The 15794-nt window shown below is 47.9% G+C and overlaps 1 protein-coding gene across 7 annotated transcripts in view; it reads right to left on the reverse strand.

The window, feature by feature from the left end:
• Positions 1 to 15794, reverse strand: part of TRIO (trio Rho guanine nucleotide exchange factor) — a 365052-nt gene that overhangs the window by 42673 nt on the left and 306585 nt on the right. For 6 of the 7 annotated variants that reach the window (XR_006702484.1, XM_045441785.1, XM_045441792.1 and 3 more), the window contains exons 35-37: positions 7891 to 8183; positions 6321 to 6491; positions 3706 to 3801 (exon numbers count right to left, since the gene is read on the reverse strand). Coding sequence is in view for 6 of the 7 variants with exons in the window: in XM_045441785.1 (XP_045297741.1) it covers positions 3706 to 3801; positions 6321 to 6491; positions 7891 to 8183 (560 nt within the window). In the remaining variant the exon portion in view is untranslated. Of the gene's footprint in view, positions 1 to 3705; positions 3802 to 3929; positions 4852 to 6320; positions 6492 to 7890; positions 8184 to 15794 lie in introns of those variants that run through there. The other variant, XM_045441835.1, reaches the window with a different exon arrangement.

The following is a 15794-nucleotide window of genomic DNA, read 5'->3' on the forward strand; positions in this document are numbered from 1 at the left end:
CTTTCAAAGAGCTTAACAGAAGGTGTTATGGTTATTTTAATTTCCTTAATTTGCCACTCCCATATAATTCCATGTTTTGTGGATTTGTGCCTCCTCTCTATTTTCTTGAGAAGGTTACCTGATGTTTATTACTTCTTGAATGAACACGTTTTTGGTTTTATTTATTCTGTTTTTCTGTTTTCCAACTCATTAATTTCTCTTGCTCTTCTAGTATTCTTGAGGTAGATGTTTATTTCACTTATTTTCATTCTTTCTCAGATCTCCCTTTATATTTCAATCGACGAAGAAAAGAAAACCCCCGGGTCAAGTTCAAACAGTCGCTGTGGCTGTTGGCCACTGCTGCCCTACTGCCAACGATGTGCAGGCAAGACGCATCCTCTTCCAAATCCTGGTAGGATCAGGAATGTGGGGATGAGAGAGAGGCCGAAATCCCAGGAAATAGTTTTCAGGGTAGTTTTTATTTTTCTGACAGACTCAGCAGGTTTTAGGGTTAGGTTCAGGTGCCTGAACGTCACGCTGCACAAGAGCTGAACAGCTTCTTCCCAGTCCAGTTAAGCTAACATGTAGCTTTTGAAGGGTAACTGATTCAGTGTGCAAATTCTACTACCAAGGCGCTACAGCCTGAGAGGTCACCCATAAGAAAACGGGGGCAGATGACTATGCATCTCTGGCACGTGATAAGTGTGCAGGGGGAGCTCAGGGTCACGTGAGAGGGCAGGCTAAAGGGTATTAACATGATTCAGAGTTTTCATTGACAAAAAGCAGTTCTCGTTTGACATCAGAGGATTAGTGACAGGAAATCAACACACAGCAATGTGTCCCTTGAGTCAGAAAAAGAGGGCAGGATCTAGATTGCATTCCATGGACAATGAAGAGGGGGTGAGTCCATCCCAAACAGCATAAATACGGTCCTTCCACCAGGGAAAGGGCAGGCATTAGTGACTCTGCCCATGTGGATGGGACCTTGCTAGCAGCGTAGCAGCAAACAGCACTTGTACCGAGCGTAGAGCTAAAAGACACAGGCTCAGAGAGCCTAAGCGTAAGCAGCAGTGTTTGAACACAAGTCTACCTGACTCCAAAACCTACGCCCTTTCCACGACGCCAAGAGCTTTAGGCCTGTTAACTGAAGGAGAAACGTGAGTGAGTAGAAAGAACTTAGTTTCGACTGGTAAAGTTCAATGCCTTAAAACTGAGAATAAGGAATAAAGCAGTAAGAGCTGAACGAAACTGTGTCGTAGAACTCCTCTGCATTGGAAGCGCATCTGAATTAATCAGAAACCAATCTCTGTCCACTTAAAATGGAATGCGATGTCAGTACTTGCACAATGATGGCCTGGCAGGGTGACAAAGAGTTGCCTCAGAGCATTGCTTGGGAAAACTATTTCAATGATTAGACAAGAATAATTTTAATGATCATATAACTGAGGAGTATAAATGACTGTTTTAAAAATGTTTAAGGGTGTTTGAAAGCTCACTGGGTACAACTTAAGTACCCTTTGTTTAGACCATCAATCGAGTTGTCTCAAAGGGACAGCCAGGATGTGCTTTAGCGCAGTTCAAACTGCAATGATCCCAAATTCTTGACCAGTGGGGTCAAGTTCTTGGGTTATCTACCAAGTACTAGCAACCTTCCTAACTTCCAAGCCCATCATGTCACTTTCAGAACATGACTGCCTGAGAAGAAATTCCAGTGATGGTGGAGTGAGACAGTCTGGAGTTTTTCTTGACAGAATCCCCACTTGACTGAGTCAACCATAGTTTCATTAGTTTGGAAGTGTCTGAAGGTGTGCTGAGGGTCAGTGGTACCAGAGATAGGTTGACAGTTTCTTTTGTAGTCTCTGATGATTAGAATGATCAGATGATTGATTAGAAGCTGTCTTGGGGTAGAAGAAATGGGAATGATCTAACATTACCCAGTTAATACCTGATGGAAGGAAGATAAATGTCTAAACTTAAAAAGTATACTCTTTGATCTGGCAATTCCAACGTTGAAAATCTACCCTACAGACACAACCATGCACACATAGCCAACATGGGTGTTTACAGTAGTGCAAAACTGAAAACTTTATACACACACACATACACACGTACGTATTATTACTAGGGATGTATTTAAATAAATTATAGCATAATGAGGTCTCTGCTCCTTTGTGGCTGGTTAAGTTTTTAAACTCTGTGGCTTTAGTTTTTTCATGTGTAAAATAAAATGACAATAGTGTGTACCTACCTCATTGGACTTCCAATATGTTAATGCATGCTCAGCACTTAGAATGGGGCCTGGGTTAGAGTAAGTCCTCAGGAGATGATCATTGCCATCTATACAGTGGACTACTGTGCAGCCAGTACAAAAAATGAAGTAAATCTGTATGTACTGATGTGAGAAGATCCTCAAGATATACTAAGTCTCAAAATCTCAAAAACTCCACAAATCCACTCTGAAAGAAAGAGCAGGCACAAGCATCCTGTCCCTCTCACCTCCCCGCATGTGTGTGCACCTGCCGAGAAAACGTCTGCAGGGAAATCTACCAAACTGATCACAGTGGTTACCTCTGGAAGATGGACTGGTAAGAGAGGCTGGGGACTTTTATTTTCGGAGAGGTGACGTTTAAAAGATGTTGAGTCACTTTACGGGAGTTGTAGGATATACTAATGTAAACGTTGTTGCCAGTAATGGTTTTTCCATCTCATAGGAAAACTGAAGAAACACAGAAATTAATTGCTTTGAATCAGTTAGAAGCAATGCACACCTATCTAACTTCAAATCAGTATTGTTGACTTTGGGGCTTTTATTAAACAAATCCGTGTTGACCAACTGGAAATGCAGAGGTCACTCAGAAAATAAAGCCCTTACATAATAATGCAAGCTTTTCTCTCCTGTACACTGTAAATCCGGAAGAAAGACTTCAGAGACAGCAAAAGAAACTGTCAACCTATCTGTGGGTACCACTGAGCCTGGGCACACCGTGGACGAGTGGGGCCGACCCGACCTGACCACAGCCGTAATGGTGTTAGCACTGCTATCAGTGAGGGTGCAGGAATGGATTATAATCTTGGCTCCTGGGAGGCACCTCCAATCTCCTGGGATATCTTGCTTGACAGGAATGTTTGTTTACAGAGGGGCCTCGGGCCAAGACAGAGCGTTTATGCCAACGGTATGACTCTTGCTGGAGGCTTTGGGCCACGTGGGGTCCTGATTTCTGGAGGGGCAGGGGATAAAGGGGAGCCACGCAAGCAGTCAGTCTTGTGTACATGACTGAGCTCAAATAAACACTCTGAACACCAGGGCTCGGGTTAGCATCCCTGGCTGGCCAGACTCTCCGTGTGTGACATGCAATGATGTCAGACACCACTGTCAGGACAGGAGACGTCAGCACTCTGCATGACCCTACCGGGAGGGGACAGCTGGAAGCCTGAACCCCGAACCACAGCTGCACCCTGCCCCGTGTCACCTCCTCCCTGGCTGACTTGAATCTGTCCTTTCACAGTATAAACCACAACTGCGGGTACAACGCCTTCTCTGAGTTCTGGAAGTCGTCCAAGCCAATGACTGAACCTGAGGGTGATGTTGGGGACCTCCAAACTTGCAGGGTGGTCAGAAGGGAGGGTGGCCTTGGGGTCTCCACCTGTGTAACACGCCCCAAGCACATTCAGCAGCCCCGAGAGCGGTTTCCAAAGCTCAGGCTCGCTCCGTCTGGGAAACCTTACCATCTTGCTCTTCACGAGTTCTTCAATCGCACTCACGAGCTCGGCCGCACTTGGCGTTTCGGAGCTGGTGGGCCGGACTAATAACCGGGAAGAGGCCTATGGAAAAAGTTAAGAAAAAGAAAGGGGGGAGGGGGAATGCCTCACGTTAGTCACCGGACAGACAGTAAATTCTCCTGCAAGCTCAAGCTCTTTTTCAAAGTAAGTCCAGACAAAAAGACCACAAGTTTGTCTTTGTTTGCATTTATTTAAAGTCATCCTTTTAAATTTACAATATTCTGACATGAAATATTAAATAAAACCTGTCTGGGATACATGTGGAAAGCAGACAAAGTCTGTTTTTAATCCTCAGTCGTGTAACATCATAATGTTTTTCAAAAGAGGTGACTGGGCACGGGGAGATTCTTACTATAACTTTGGCAACTACCAGCAAGGCTAGTGGCTAAGCAGAAAAAAAAGTACGGAATCTGATCAACGGAAGAATGAAAGGCTTAAGTTCTAATGAGTGAATCCTTAAATAACCCGGAAAACAAAACAGGATACTAAAAATGGCTTTCCTGTGTTTATGGGGTTAAAAGAAAGAAACAAGAAAGAAAAGGAAAGGAACCAGGGTGCACTGACCAGACAGGGCAGAGGGGGACGAGCTCACCATTTTCTGTGCCATCCATTTCCCCAATGATTAGTGCAGAGTACAGAAGATCTGTGGCCTCACAAGCTACCAGATGCCATTTACGGCTAGAATCAGGGTGTACAGGGGGTGACAGTTAAGGAATTTCAGGGAGGGACTACTGAATTCAAGTTTCAGTAATTAGCAAACACGGCGTGTTTGCAGATTACTCGTGCCATCAATTAACTGGAGACTAGAAGAGGGCATAATATGAACCTTGCTTCATATTAAGGACAGCAGAGAAGCATGCGACACACGGCTAGCTGTCCTAACGATGCGTTTCTCACAGTAGACAGATATGGGTTTGTACATTCACAACAAGGCTTTTACATATGTGAATCCATGTATGCGCTTTGCAAAACAAATGTTGGTTTGGTCTAATGAAATCTGGAGTATGGGGTGAAGAAAACGAAGAAAAAAATTCAAATGGAGAGGTAAGGAAACTGAGCCAAAACAGACACAGAACACAAATCAACATAATGCTGCAGTGAAAGTTTACAAAAAGAGAAAACAGAACAAAACAAAATATTAGTCACAAGGTAATATACTCGCTGGGAATATCACTACAGATTTTTGCAAATGAAGAGCTGCTACTGATAAAACCCAATGAGGTAACGCAGCAACTGATACGTGATTCTAGCAGACCAAAGTACACTGTGCAATCCACTCTCCAAATGGAGAAAAATACTCTTCTTGGGGGAACAAGTCAACCAGGCCCTCCACCTCACTTTGGCTAACCATCAGATTTGAGAAATGTCAGTTCTGTGCTTTAAAAGAAGGTATCGCTTAGAATGCCACAAAACAGTTTAGGAATTGTCTGAGAAGTGACGCATTCCCATTTCCTGCCGAGGCTACTCTGTGCAGGGGGCGTGGTCCTCTGTCACCTCCCCTCAGCTCCCGCAGCACGCGGCCAGCACCTCAGATGCCCCCAAACGCCAGACTCCAACCCAAGCCACGTCCTCAGCCAAGACCCGCAGTGCCCTGACCGCGCACTCTGAGCCACAAAGCGGGAGGAGGCGGGACATGGCTGCCCAGGCTACGACTGCATAGTCGGCCTCGGCCTCACACTTGTCGGTCACGGGGCCGGGGCAGAGTCCAGATCATAAAACACAGGCAGTCCAGCAAATGACCGTGTTAGCACGGAGGAGGGAGTCAGGGAAGGAAAAAGAGGAAGAATGGGGGAAAATGATGAAAACATCTGTTTTACTCAGAAAACTTCGTTACTGCCAAAAAAGAAAAGGTCTCCGGTGATGACTTCATAGCATGGTTTTCAACACCTGCCAGTTTTGGGAAGCACACCGGGGCTAGAACGTAAGGGGACGTACAAGCCAGTTACCAGCTTTCCATTTTGATACTTTAGGGCTCTACACCTGGGATGCACAAAGTTGTCGTAGATCAGGTAAGAACTGACCAAACAAACAAAAACCCAAGATTGGTTTGAAGCCTCCACATACACCTGAAGAGGAGACTCATGGTTGTGAACCGATTCCTAGACCCTGGCACCTATCCCTGCACCCCAGGTGACCCTCGGCACTAACGGCAGGCACGCCGGGGAGACCAACTGGACAGCAGCACCACGTCATCTGGAAACAACGCCCGTGTGCAAAAACACCTAGCAGACAGAGCAAGATGGCCTAGTGTTCATTCAGGGCTGCGACCCCCAAGACTGCATGAGATTTCTCTGACTCCTGTCTCAGGGACACTGGTCAGTAAGGTAAAAAGAAAATAAAGTTACTTTAGAGGCAGCACTTGCTGAAGCATTATTAAAAATGCAGTGAATGTGTCTGTAGGAGAAACGACACATGCTGGCCCACTGCTTGCTCTAAACTGACTCTGGTATTCCTATGTGTGGGATGAAAACAGGGACTCTGGTATTCCTATGTGTGGGATGAGAACAGCTTCCTGTTCTCAGCCCTGCTGTGACGCTGGTGCTAGGTGGCGGGGCCCGTACCTTGTCGTCCTGTGAATCCGGCTGCAGCAGGCTGTGCTGTTGGATGGCCATGGGCGGGGGGAGGGGCACGGCGTCGGCGCCCTCCTCCCCTTCCTCCTCCCCGCAGCTCTGCATGCCCGACGAGGAGGACTTAGAGAGTGTGCCGCTGCTCAGGCCCTCGTTCCGGCCCCTCTGAAATCAAACCAGCGTCCGCGCGTCACATTCCAGGCCCGACTGTCAACATCAGGTCACAGACAGAGCCCTAAAGGGTGAACTGGGGGGAGTGTGGCCAGCATCGGTACGGAGGGGACAGAAATCAGGAGCAAGCTCTTTCCACCCCCGATGGGAACTGCTCATCCCTTCCTGCACACCAGCTACCTTGCTTGCAGACTTGGACCGGAGAAGGGCCCCCGCGCGTGTCTTCTGAAGAGACCGCCAACATTATCCGTTAGGCTTTGAACACATCTCGTCATCCACCACCACCCCCTCCCCGGGGACCAGTTCAAAAGCCTGAACCCTTAATAACTCTCATTCGGTTCCTCTCGTCTACTTCCATTTTGTTTCTGATAACTTGCTAGAATAAAATTCACTGAAACTATAATGGCATGAAGACTAATACAGTTCAAAATGCTCTGGAAGAATCTGAATTTAGTCTCACATTACTTTTACTCGGCTTTCACTTTTAGAAAAGTTGTCAGTTTTATTTCTACTAAGAGGACACAGATGTAGAAAACAGACAGATGAGGACATAATAAACCACATTATTGCAGTGAAAACCCAGGGCAGAACATGCCCAGGAAAAAAGCAGCAGAAAACCCATGTCTGCAAAACAAATTAAACGATACAAATCTTATCCTATCTGTCTGCCCTTTTCTTTTTTTTGAGGGAGCTGGGTGGGGCTGGGGGTGGCGGGCCTCAGTTAAAAACTCTGAGGGCCCCTCACTGCCACCACCAGCCCGACAGCCTAGCCTGAGGGTCACGAAGGGATTCTGTTCGTTGCGGTGTAATTTAAAGCTCCCACCCCTGAATGAAAAGGGAACTTAGAAAAATTCCCGGCTGGCAGATACCCGTGTATCTGTAATGACGTGGGAACGATCCAGTGTTTACTGGTTAGCAAAGTAAGCTCGCCCTGTGTCGGCTGGGGAGGACAGATGTTAAGCATGAACTGAGGACACCCACACCCCTCTGGCCCCTGCACGTCTAAAGCTGGGCCCTGCCTGCACAACGCTGCGGCCGTGGTCTAGGCCGAGCTCGGGGACGGCCTGCACCTTCGCAGCTTGAGCGGCACCTCCTGGCTTGTCTGTGGCAGCCGGGCCGGGCGGGCTGGGCCAGCAGGGCACCTGCTTCCCGCTGGAGCGGGCCTGGGGGGACGCTCAGAACCCTGCGCTCCTTCTCGGGAGCCACCGTGGGTCCCGACCAGGTCAACACGGAGCTGCCAGGGCCCGCCCGTCCCCACCGGATCCAGTCTGCTAACGGGGGATGGAACGAGCTGACAGTCACAGGGACCCACGGGAAAGGGAACCGAAGGAGCGTGTTCCCACGACAAACGAGCATCCCCACGACTCCAGGGGAAAGGCCGGGGGGCTCTGACCTCTTCCACCGTCTCGTCCTGCGGGGTGGCTGCGCTGTCGTCCGAGTCCTTCTGCGAGCCGGCATCGGCGCTCTTGCGGACCTCCCGGCTCTTCTTGTGCTTGTGCGCCAGCTTCTTCACGTGCCCGTCGGCCTTGCCGCTGCTCAGCCGTCGCACCGGGCTCGTCAGCCACTTGCGCAGCGTGTTGCCCGGGCGCTTGGGGCCCGGGGAGCTCTGGGCCCCCATCATGTGGGGCTGGAGAGAGGCCACGGAGGCGGGCGGGCTGGCATCGTTACTGGAGACGGACAGCGAGTCTGAAGGGTGAGAGAGACACGGCAGGTTTGACCGTACGGCCTACAAACGGATCCTCCGGCCGTGTTGCCCGCAGGCTGCGTTCGCCTGCAGGCGGGCGCCCGGCTGTGCCCGCTGCCTACCTGAGGCCTGGAAACGCAGGAAGGGAAGGTCCGCTGTCTCACGCACACACCTTTCAAAGCTTTACTGAACCTGAGTTGTTCCCAGAGACGATTCTCCTCAGGACGTACCGTTCCCCCCAAAACCCCAAGTCACCAATCCCCTGAAGACCATCACACAGATGGTCTTTAAAACCACGTTCATCCACTTTCTTGATAAACACAAGCTATGAAAGAAGATTTCAAAAGAAACTAAGAACTAATCCTGGTGCATAAAGACATCAGTTTGACTCACTACCAGTGAACAAAAAGTACGGCTCTGTAAATAAAACGTGGACGTGTGCCCGTACCCACATCAGAATGGATCTGACCTGGTCAGACTTTGGGACAAATGACACCCATCTGGAACGCTGTGTCAAGAGCGAAGTCAGCAGCTGGGAAAGGGGGTAATGCCGGCTGGTTTGGTGGGAGATCCGGCCTGGGGCCAGACCCCGGAACTATGCAGGCACGGGGGGTCTTTCTCTCGGACTCGAAGTGACTTCTCTCGTCCAAGTAAATACCAGCAGCACATTTTTAAAAGAAATGTGAGGGGAAGCCTTCCTCAAATAACCAACAATGCTTTGCAGAAAACGTATCCGAGTGAATCTTCTCACTGGATCTCAAAAATTAAAGAGAGTTGACCCTGAATTGTTTTTTCAGGAGAAAAAAAGAGACCTAAAAAAGCTTAGAAGACAGCTGACACTCACCGAATCCAAGCAGTTATGAGGCAGGACTTTACAAACTGAAAACCGGTGACAGGACACTGCCTGGCCCTTTCCTGAGCACCTGACTTGAGGGTGTCAGTCTAGTGAAATGGAGTAAAATGCTTTACACTTTAAGAAATGGAATGAGCGGGGCGCCTGGGTGGCGCAGTCGGTTGAGCGTCCGACTTCAGCCAGGTCACGATCTCGCGGTCCGGGAGTTCGAGCCCCGCGTCGGGCTCTGGGCTGATGGCTCAGAGCCTGGAGCCTGTTTCTGATTCTGCGTCTCCCTCTCTCTCTGCCCCTCCCCCGTTCATGCTGTGTCTCTCTCTGTCCCAAAAATAAATAAACGTTGAAAAAAAAAAAAAAAAAAAAGAAATGGAATGAGGAAGAAGATCATTCACTATGCTTGTTATTTTCTTAGGTCTTCTGAAGCCTGAAAAATATATTAAAATTACTCTTTGAGACGATCCTATTTTACAGACACCTGTATTCATTTGTTTACCTCGGTGGCACCGGAGACATTATGTGCTGCAGTTACAAAGCAGGAGAGCTAATCCCTCCCGATCCTGTGATTATATGCGAGAGAGTCAACAGTAGTTTCCCACTCCTGCTCCAGACTCCTGGACGAGACGGCGGATCCCTAATTGCCATCTCATTCCTTCCCTGGCCCAAGCCTTGCATGGGTGGAGGGTATAATCTTCCATAAACAGATGACACATTTCAAGCAGGATCGCTCATTCTTAAAAATCTAGATTTTCTCAGAGCCAGACTTTGGTTCAAAACTAAGCAATACAGAATTCAGTTGACAAGTAAAAACCTCTTCCCCTGTGTGGGTATGTGCACACAGATGTGTGGATCTAGATTCGTTCGTTTATAACTTTATTTTAAAATGAAAGTCACTACGATATTTCCACATCTCTCCTTTTCCTCAGGTACCATCTAAAGAGGCAGGAGAGAATTACACCATTAAGCTGGCCACAGCACACAGTAAGTACTTCCTAGAAATTTTCTCAGGTGCCAATTCAGGATAAAGGCAAACAGGGAAGCACAGTGCCTAGCCTCAGGAACTTCCACGTAGAGACAACAAGAAGGACAAAAAGAAGAGGGAGGTTGGGGTAATCCATATGCCAAATGACAATTTATTCAACTGCAGGTTTTTTTTTTAAGTTCCAACTAATTTTATTAGCAAGATGCTGGGTCAGCCACAGCAGGTGACACTTCCACAGTCCTTTAGTGTGCTGGGACTCAGAGCCAAGCCCTGTACGTGCCACTGGACAAAGATGAATAGAACCGTCCTTCACCCATGGGATCCGCCATGTAGTGTTTTCCAGGACCACCTAACTATGAGGCCAGAACTATAAGCGAGTACAAATCCTGTTAGAGGCTGGGAAGAAGGGGAATTGAGTAGACGGATCCCAGAAGGCTTCTTGAAGGAGGCATCAGAAATCCCCAGCCCTAAGAAGTAGAGCGAGCTGATTCACAGCCCACGTGTGAAGGGCAGTCACGTCTTCCACATACATTCACTCAGCCGGGTAACTCAAGACAAAGGACAGTGGAGGTGGCACTCAGCCGGAGGCTGCGAGACGTCTGGGGCTGGCCAACCTACGACAAGTGTCACTGATGGGGCCCACTGTCCCTCTTATGAATTGAGGGAGGCAGGAAAGAGACAGAGGCCCTCTTACTTCAATAAAACCCAATCAATTACAGGTCTTGACATTCATAAGCAGAATACTCACACGTTCCAAGTAACAGGGAGCACCAGCTAAGCCAACAAATGAACCTCACACGTGTTCTTGTGCCTACAAGTGAGAATCTGGGGGAGTGTGGCAAGGGAGCAGTGTAGCACATAGCATGAATCCTTACCGAAAAGGGGACGCCCGTTGTTACCCTGACACAGTCTTTGTCCACCAGAGCCTGCAGGGTCACTGAGAAGCGGGAGGGCACTTAGATGGGCGTGGGCAGTGGTGGGCAGGGACTCGGGGCAGGCCCTGCAGCACAAAGACCTCTCCTCTGGTCAGCAGCCCCAGCCAGCCTTTGGAGGCACGAGGGCATGAACTGCAGCCCATCAATAACGCTTTGTGGGATGCGGCTGGCTCTGCCCGGATACTGCAAAGGAGCTAGCCTCTCCCTGTGGGCTCAGCTGCAGAGCGTTTGGTTCGCTGCACTTTGGGAAATAGGTTCAAAAGAGAGTTCCTCCTCACCTGGCAGGTCACGCGTTATAAACGTGGCCATGGCCTGAACGTTCCATCCCAGACCCGGAAGGAGGCAGAGCTGCCCAAGGCCGGAGCTCACCGGTTACAGATGAACTGCTGTTTCTAAGGGAACAGCCATTCTCTTCCTGGGCTGCTCTTTATCAAATCACTTAATGACACTGTTTCACTTTAGTGGAATATTTAGGACTTAGAAAAATCTGGCAGCCACTACGAACTAAGGAGAAAGTTTTGTTGCATTTTAAGCAGCACTGTTTCAGTTGTTGTTTTTAAGTAAGATCTATGCCCATCATGGGGCTTAAACTCCCAACCCCGAGATCAAGAGTCGCATGCTCTACTGACTGAGCCAGCCTGGAGACTGTACAATTTTGTCAAATTTTATTTTATTTTGTTTTGTTTTGTTTTGTTTTATTTTATTTTACTTTATTTTATTTTTTAGGTCAAATTTTAAATTTTACCTTACTTTTACTTTAGAAGTCTGAAAATGTACAAGGAGATTTCTTCACCTGTCTCCAAGATGAGCAGACACTTTGTCTAGTGCAGGTCTGATACAATGGCCACAATTCTGGTGATCAGCAATTAAATAAAAAAACAAACAAACAAACAAACCCCTAAATCAAAAGCAAAATAAATTCCTTCTCTTTCTACTTTGCCTTTAACAGTAACGCTCACTTTTTCATGCTACTTGACACTCTTCGAAAACACAACAAATTGTATTTCTTTCTTTACACTATATAAACTTCTACCCAAATCAATGAATTAAACACTCCATTTAAATGCTCGTTAATTGCTTGTGACATAATGTGACAATCAGGAATTTAAAAACTTAAAAATCATTGAAACTTAATATATTCATTAATAGAATGGAATAGAGTCCTGCTAATTTTGTTGTTGTTGTTGTTGTTAACTGAGGAACACACTTTGACCACTAGACCAGCTGCTTTGTTGCAACTTTAACCAATGTGTCCTAATGGTACCTAGTGGAACTAAGGTCCCTAATGTTACTGGGCACAAGGCAAGCGTCAATCACACAACCAACAGGGCTTTAGAAGGTCTCCTTGAGAAGATCTTAAATTACTGGCCTGCACAGAGGTGCCTTTTCTAGAAGGGTTCCCGGTGGCTGTGATACGCTGAGTCTAACATGTCCTACCCAGGTATAAACACCACTCGGGCAGGCCCCCTTCCTCTAAAACCTCACCTTTCTGCCGGATTACACTGTGGATGGCTCAGGCCAATAAGAGTAATCCTCAGGTGGAGGGCTATGGTCCCAGCTCTGTATAACCCTTTCGTGACGGTACTCTCCCAGCTGGATAACTGCCAAGACAGGAAGCCAACCGCGACCTTAGACTCCAGGTTTCACGTGGGTGGGTGCTGAGTCTGGTTTGTTTACAAGTACGTGCCCAGCTGCCGGCAGGATGTGTGGCACATCCTGGGAGCTTAAATGTGTGTGTTGAACAAATGACAAATGGGTGAGTGAGTCGATTACCAGCTACAGGCTCCCTCCCCGACTCAGCACACTGCCTGCTAACTTAGGCTGACTGCAGTAAATGCCACCAACGTCCTGACTTGGTGGTAGACCCTCCTCAGTTCCGAGATGAGCTACAAGTACCGCCGAATTTTAGTCAAATTCATCAGTCTGTCAATTACTTACTTGCAAGCTGGTAATTCACAGCAGATAGAGGCTATTCTTGTAATGATCTGCCCTACGTGGGGCTTTCTTGTAAGGCAGAGGCAGACCCAGGAGCTCGTGGTGAGAGTGGTGTGCACGTGAACTGCACCCATCATGCATGGTGGGGACCAGGGAGCAGAAAGTGGATTCAGGACCAGACTGAACGGAGAAATATGGCGGAAACTAACCTGACCCTCAAAGAAAACTGTATTTGTTCCTGTTTCCCATCTTCAGCTGCTGTCTCTTGCCTTTCCCTCGATTCCTAACTTCTGGGAAGTAAAAAAAAAAAAAAAAAAGACTCAGCACCCAGTCCCACTGCTTTTTCACCCATCCCCAACCTTCCTGCCTCCAAGAACGGCTGCGTTCACATCATGTCTTGTCTGGGGATGTGCATTCTTCTAGCTTGGGGAAAATCCACTGATTCAAGTTCCAGACGGAGGATCAATTATGTGGCAAGAGGAACTGTGGGCTTGTCAAAGGGTCTGAGTCTCAGCCTGGTTCTTTCCCTCAATAGCCATGACCCCACACTGACATCCTGGCATCTGGATTTCCTCATCTCACAGGGCCAGTGTTGGATTACATGAAACAATGGGACGAATGAGCTTTACAAACGGTAAAGTGCTATTTGCAAATGTAGGATGGCTGAGGCGACCTTCTTCAGGACTCCTTGGTAGTTCTACCCGACTTATTGCCACACTGTATTTATGCAACTGCGAGTACCCGGAAAATGGGGATTTGGGTTAATCATCTTGGTAATCACAAGCCTGGCACGGTGACCAGGACATCCTCGAAATCATTTTGAGATGGATGGATGAAGCAAACCACATGGATTAGTTCATTTTCTTTCCATTTAACAACTTGTCCCTTATTAAGAAGAAAAAGCAAATTGCAGCAGGAAGAGATACTATCAGCACATCAGTCTTTTAAAAAGACGCTCGAGTGCATACATGAGAAAGCCATTTGTGATCTGCCTGAAGCCCTAAGAGAGGAAATCAAGTTTATGTCCTCTTATTCTGAGGGGGAGACCAAGCCCACATAGATGGCTTCTTTGCTAAAGTCAGAGTTCATGCAAAGTCCACGCTAGATTTCTTCCTAAAAAAAAAGGAAAAAAAGCTCGGGAAAGGAGGGAGAGCAGGAGTGCTGACCCCAGCCCCTTGCAGGAAGGAGTCTTACCGTGCGAGTACACACAACACAGAGACTGTCGGGAGAAGATAAATCGCCTTCTCGTCCCAGTCACTAAGTTAGAGACATCTGTGATTCATAGAGCACTTTTTTTTTTAATGTAAGAAAAAAAGGCAAAAGGACCATATCCTGCTAGTTGCAGACTAAGAAGGATCACATTTCATTTGAACCCTCCCCCCATTTCACAATGGTGGCAAGTCTCAGGGCGCCTGTGAGTGCACAGAGTGAGGAGCACAGTGCTGATTGTGTCTGTTCACAGACTCTGACACGCCAGGCCCTGATCGCGACGACGTTTCACCGGAACCTGTTTTCCCTTCCTGCCTTTCTTCCTTTTCTGTCCCCATAGCACATGGCTCCAGGAGGGCAGAGATGTCTGCTGCTCTGTTCATGCTGCCTCTCCAGAGTTTAAAGCCCGCTTTACCTTGAAGAGGGCTCTCTACAGATCAATAGTCATTTGAAAGCAAGGGGGCCAGGTTCTGGCCCCATCCCATCACGTCCTGGGCTGGGCGCCGTGCAAGTCCTGTAGCTGTCTGACTATGGAGTGACAGTGAGTACTTACCAGGTGGCTGGGGCGGGGGGGGGGGGGGGGGAGGAACAAGCACGGACTTTGTAATGTTACAGTCTGACACAAACAGGAGGCAATACTCGTATTTTTGCACAGAAAAAGAAATCGCAGAAGACCCGGAAGCAAGCAGGGGGAAGCGGGCTGCTGGGCTGATCGCTCACCGGAAGCAGGGACCGCGAGGACGGTGAAGGCCCCGTCACTCCGGGGGGCCAGTGTGCCGCCACCACAGCACCACACGTCTGCAGAGACCAGCACCCCTCACTCCACATAACGTCAACCAAACGGGCACACAGGACCCGCGCGGACGGCCGTGTCACATCTGACGAGGCCCGACCACCACGCAGACGTGCACAGTCAACGCCAGGAGACCTTCCAGTAAATTGCAACCTCACATTTCTAATTCTCTTTCGGGGTCTCCCCCAGCGATTTTAGCTAGTTTTGAAGGAAGGGAGTCCCATCTTTCTGTCCACTGTACATGGTCAAAGATCCGTGTCAAACGAACAATGCGGTGATGTCTCGATATACACGCTAACCAGGGGAAGCCTAACTCGGCTTGGCACGTTCCCACGGCAAACTGCTAATTTAAAATTCTACTTATAAGGACATAAAGGCATGTTTATTTAGCAGCTATTGCTACAGAAAGATTATGTGCTCAAGAAAGATAACTCAAGGACACTTTGGGGCAGCTGCTTCCAATGTCTGATGGTAATTCCATCGGACTATTTTAGAACAGACTGGGCAGAGTTTAATCAGGTGCACCTGGCCTCCGGCAGTTTCTCAAACCTCTGTCTTGTCAAGGATTCGATGCAGCAAATCACATTTTAATTTAGGAAATTCTTGTACCATACCAGGAAGGTCGCAACGTACACGTGAGAATCAGATGTAGAAAATTACTTACGGAACAAAGAGTAAGTTGGTTGCTGACTGCGTTGGGGTTCAAATATTCCAGAGCATAATTTTCTGAATAATGACTGTCATTTCTACTCTTGTCAAATTGGCTTTTAATTCCCTGCTTTTGGAATTGAGGTGACATCTCTTTGGAATGAAAAAAACCAAAAAGGCCATAATGTACTAGAAATCCTCTTGAAGATCACATAAAGAGTGAGCGAATCTATACGTTTATTTTCCCAGATACATGTCTACATT

This window comes from Leopardus geoffroyi, chromosome A1 (genome assembly GCF_018350155.1).
Source record: "Leopardus geoffroyi isolate Oge1 chromosome A1, O.geoffroyi_Oge1_pat1.0, whole genome shotgun sequence".
NCBI classification, from domain to species: Eukaryota; Metazoa; Chordata; class Mammalia; order Carnivora; family Felidae; genus Leopardus; species Leopardus geoffroyi.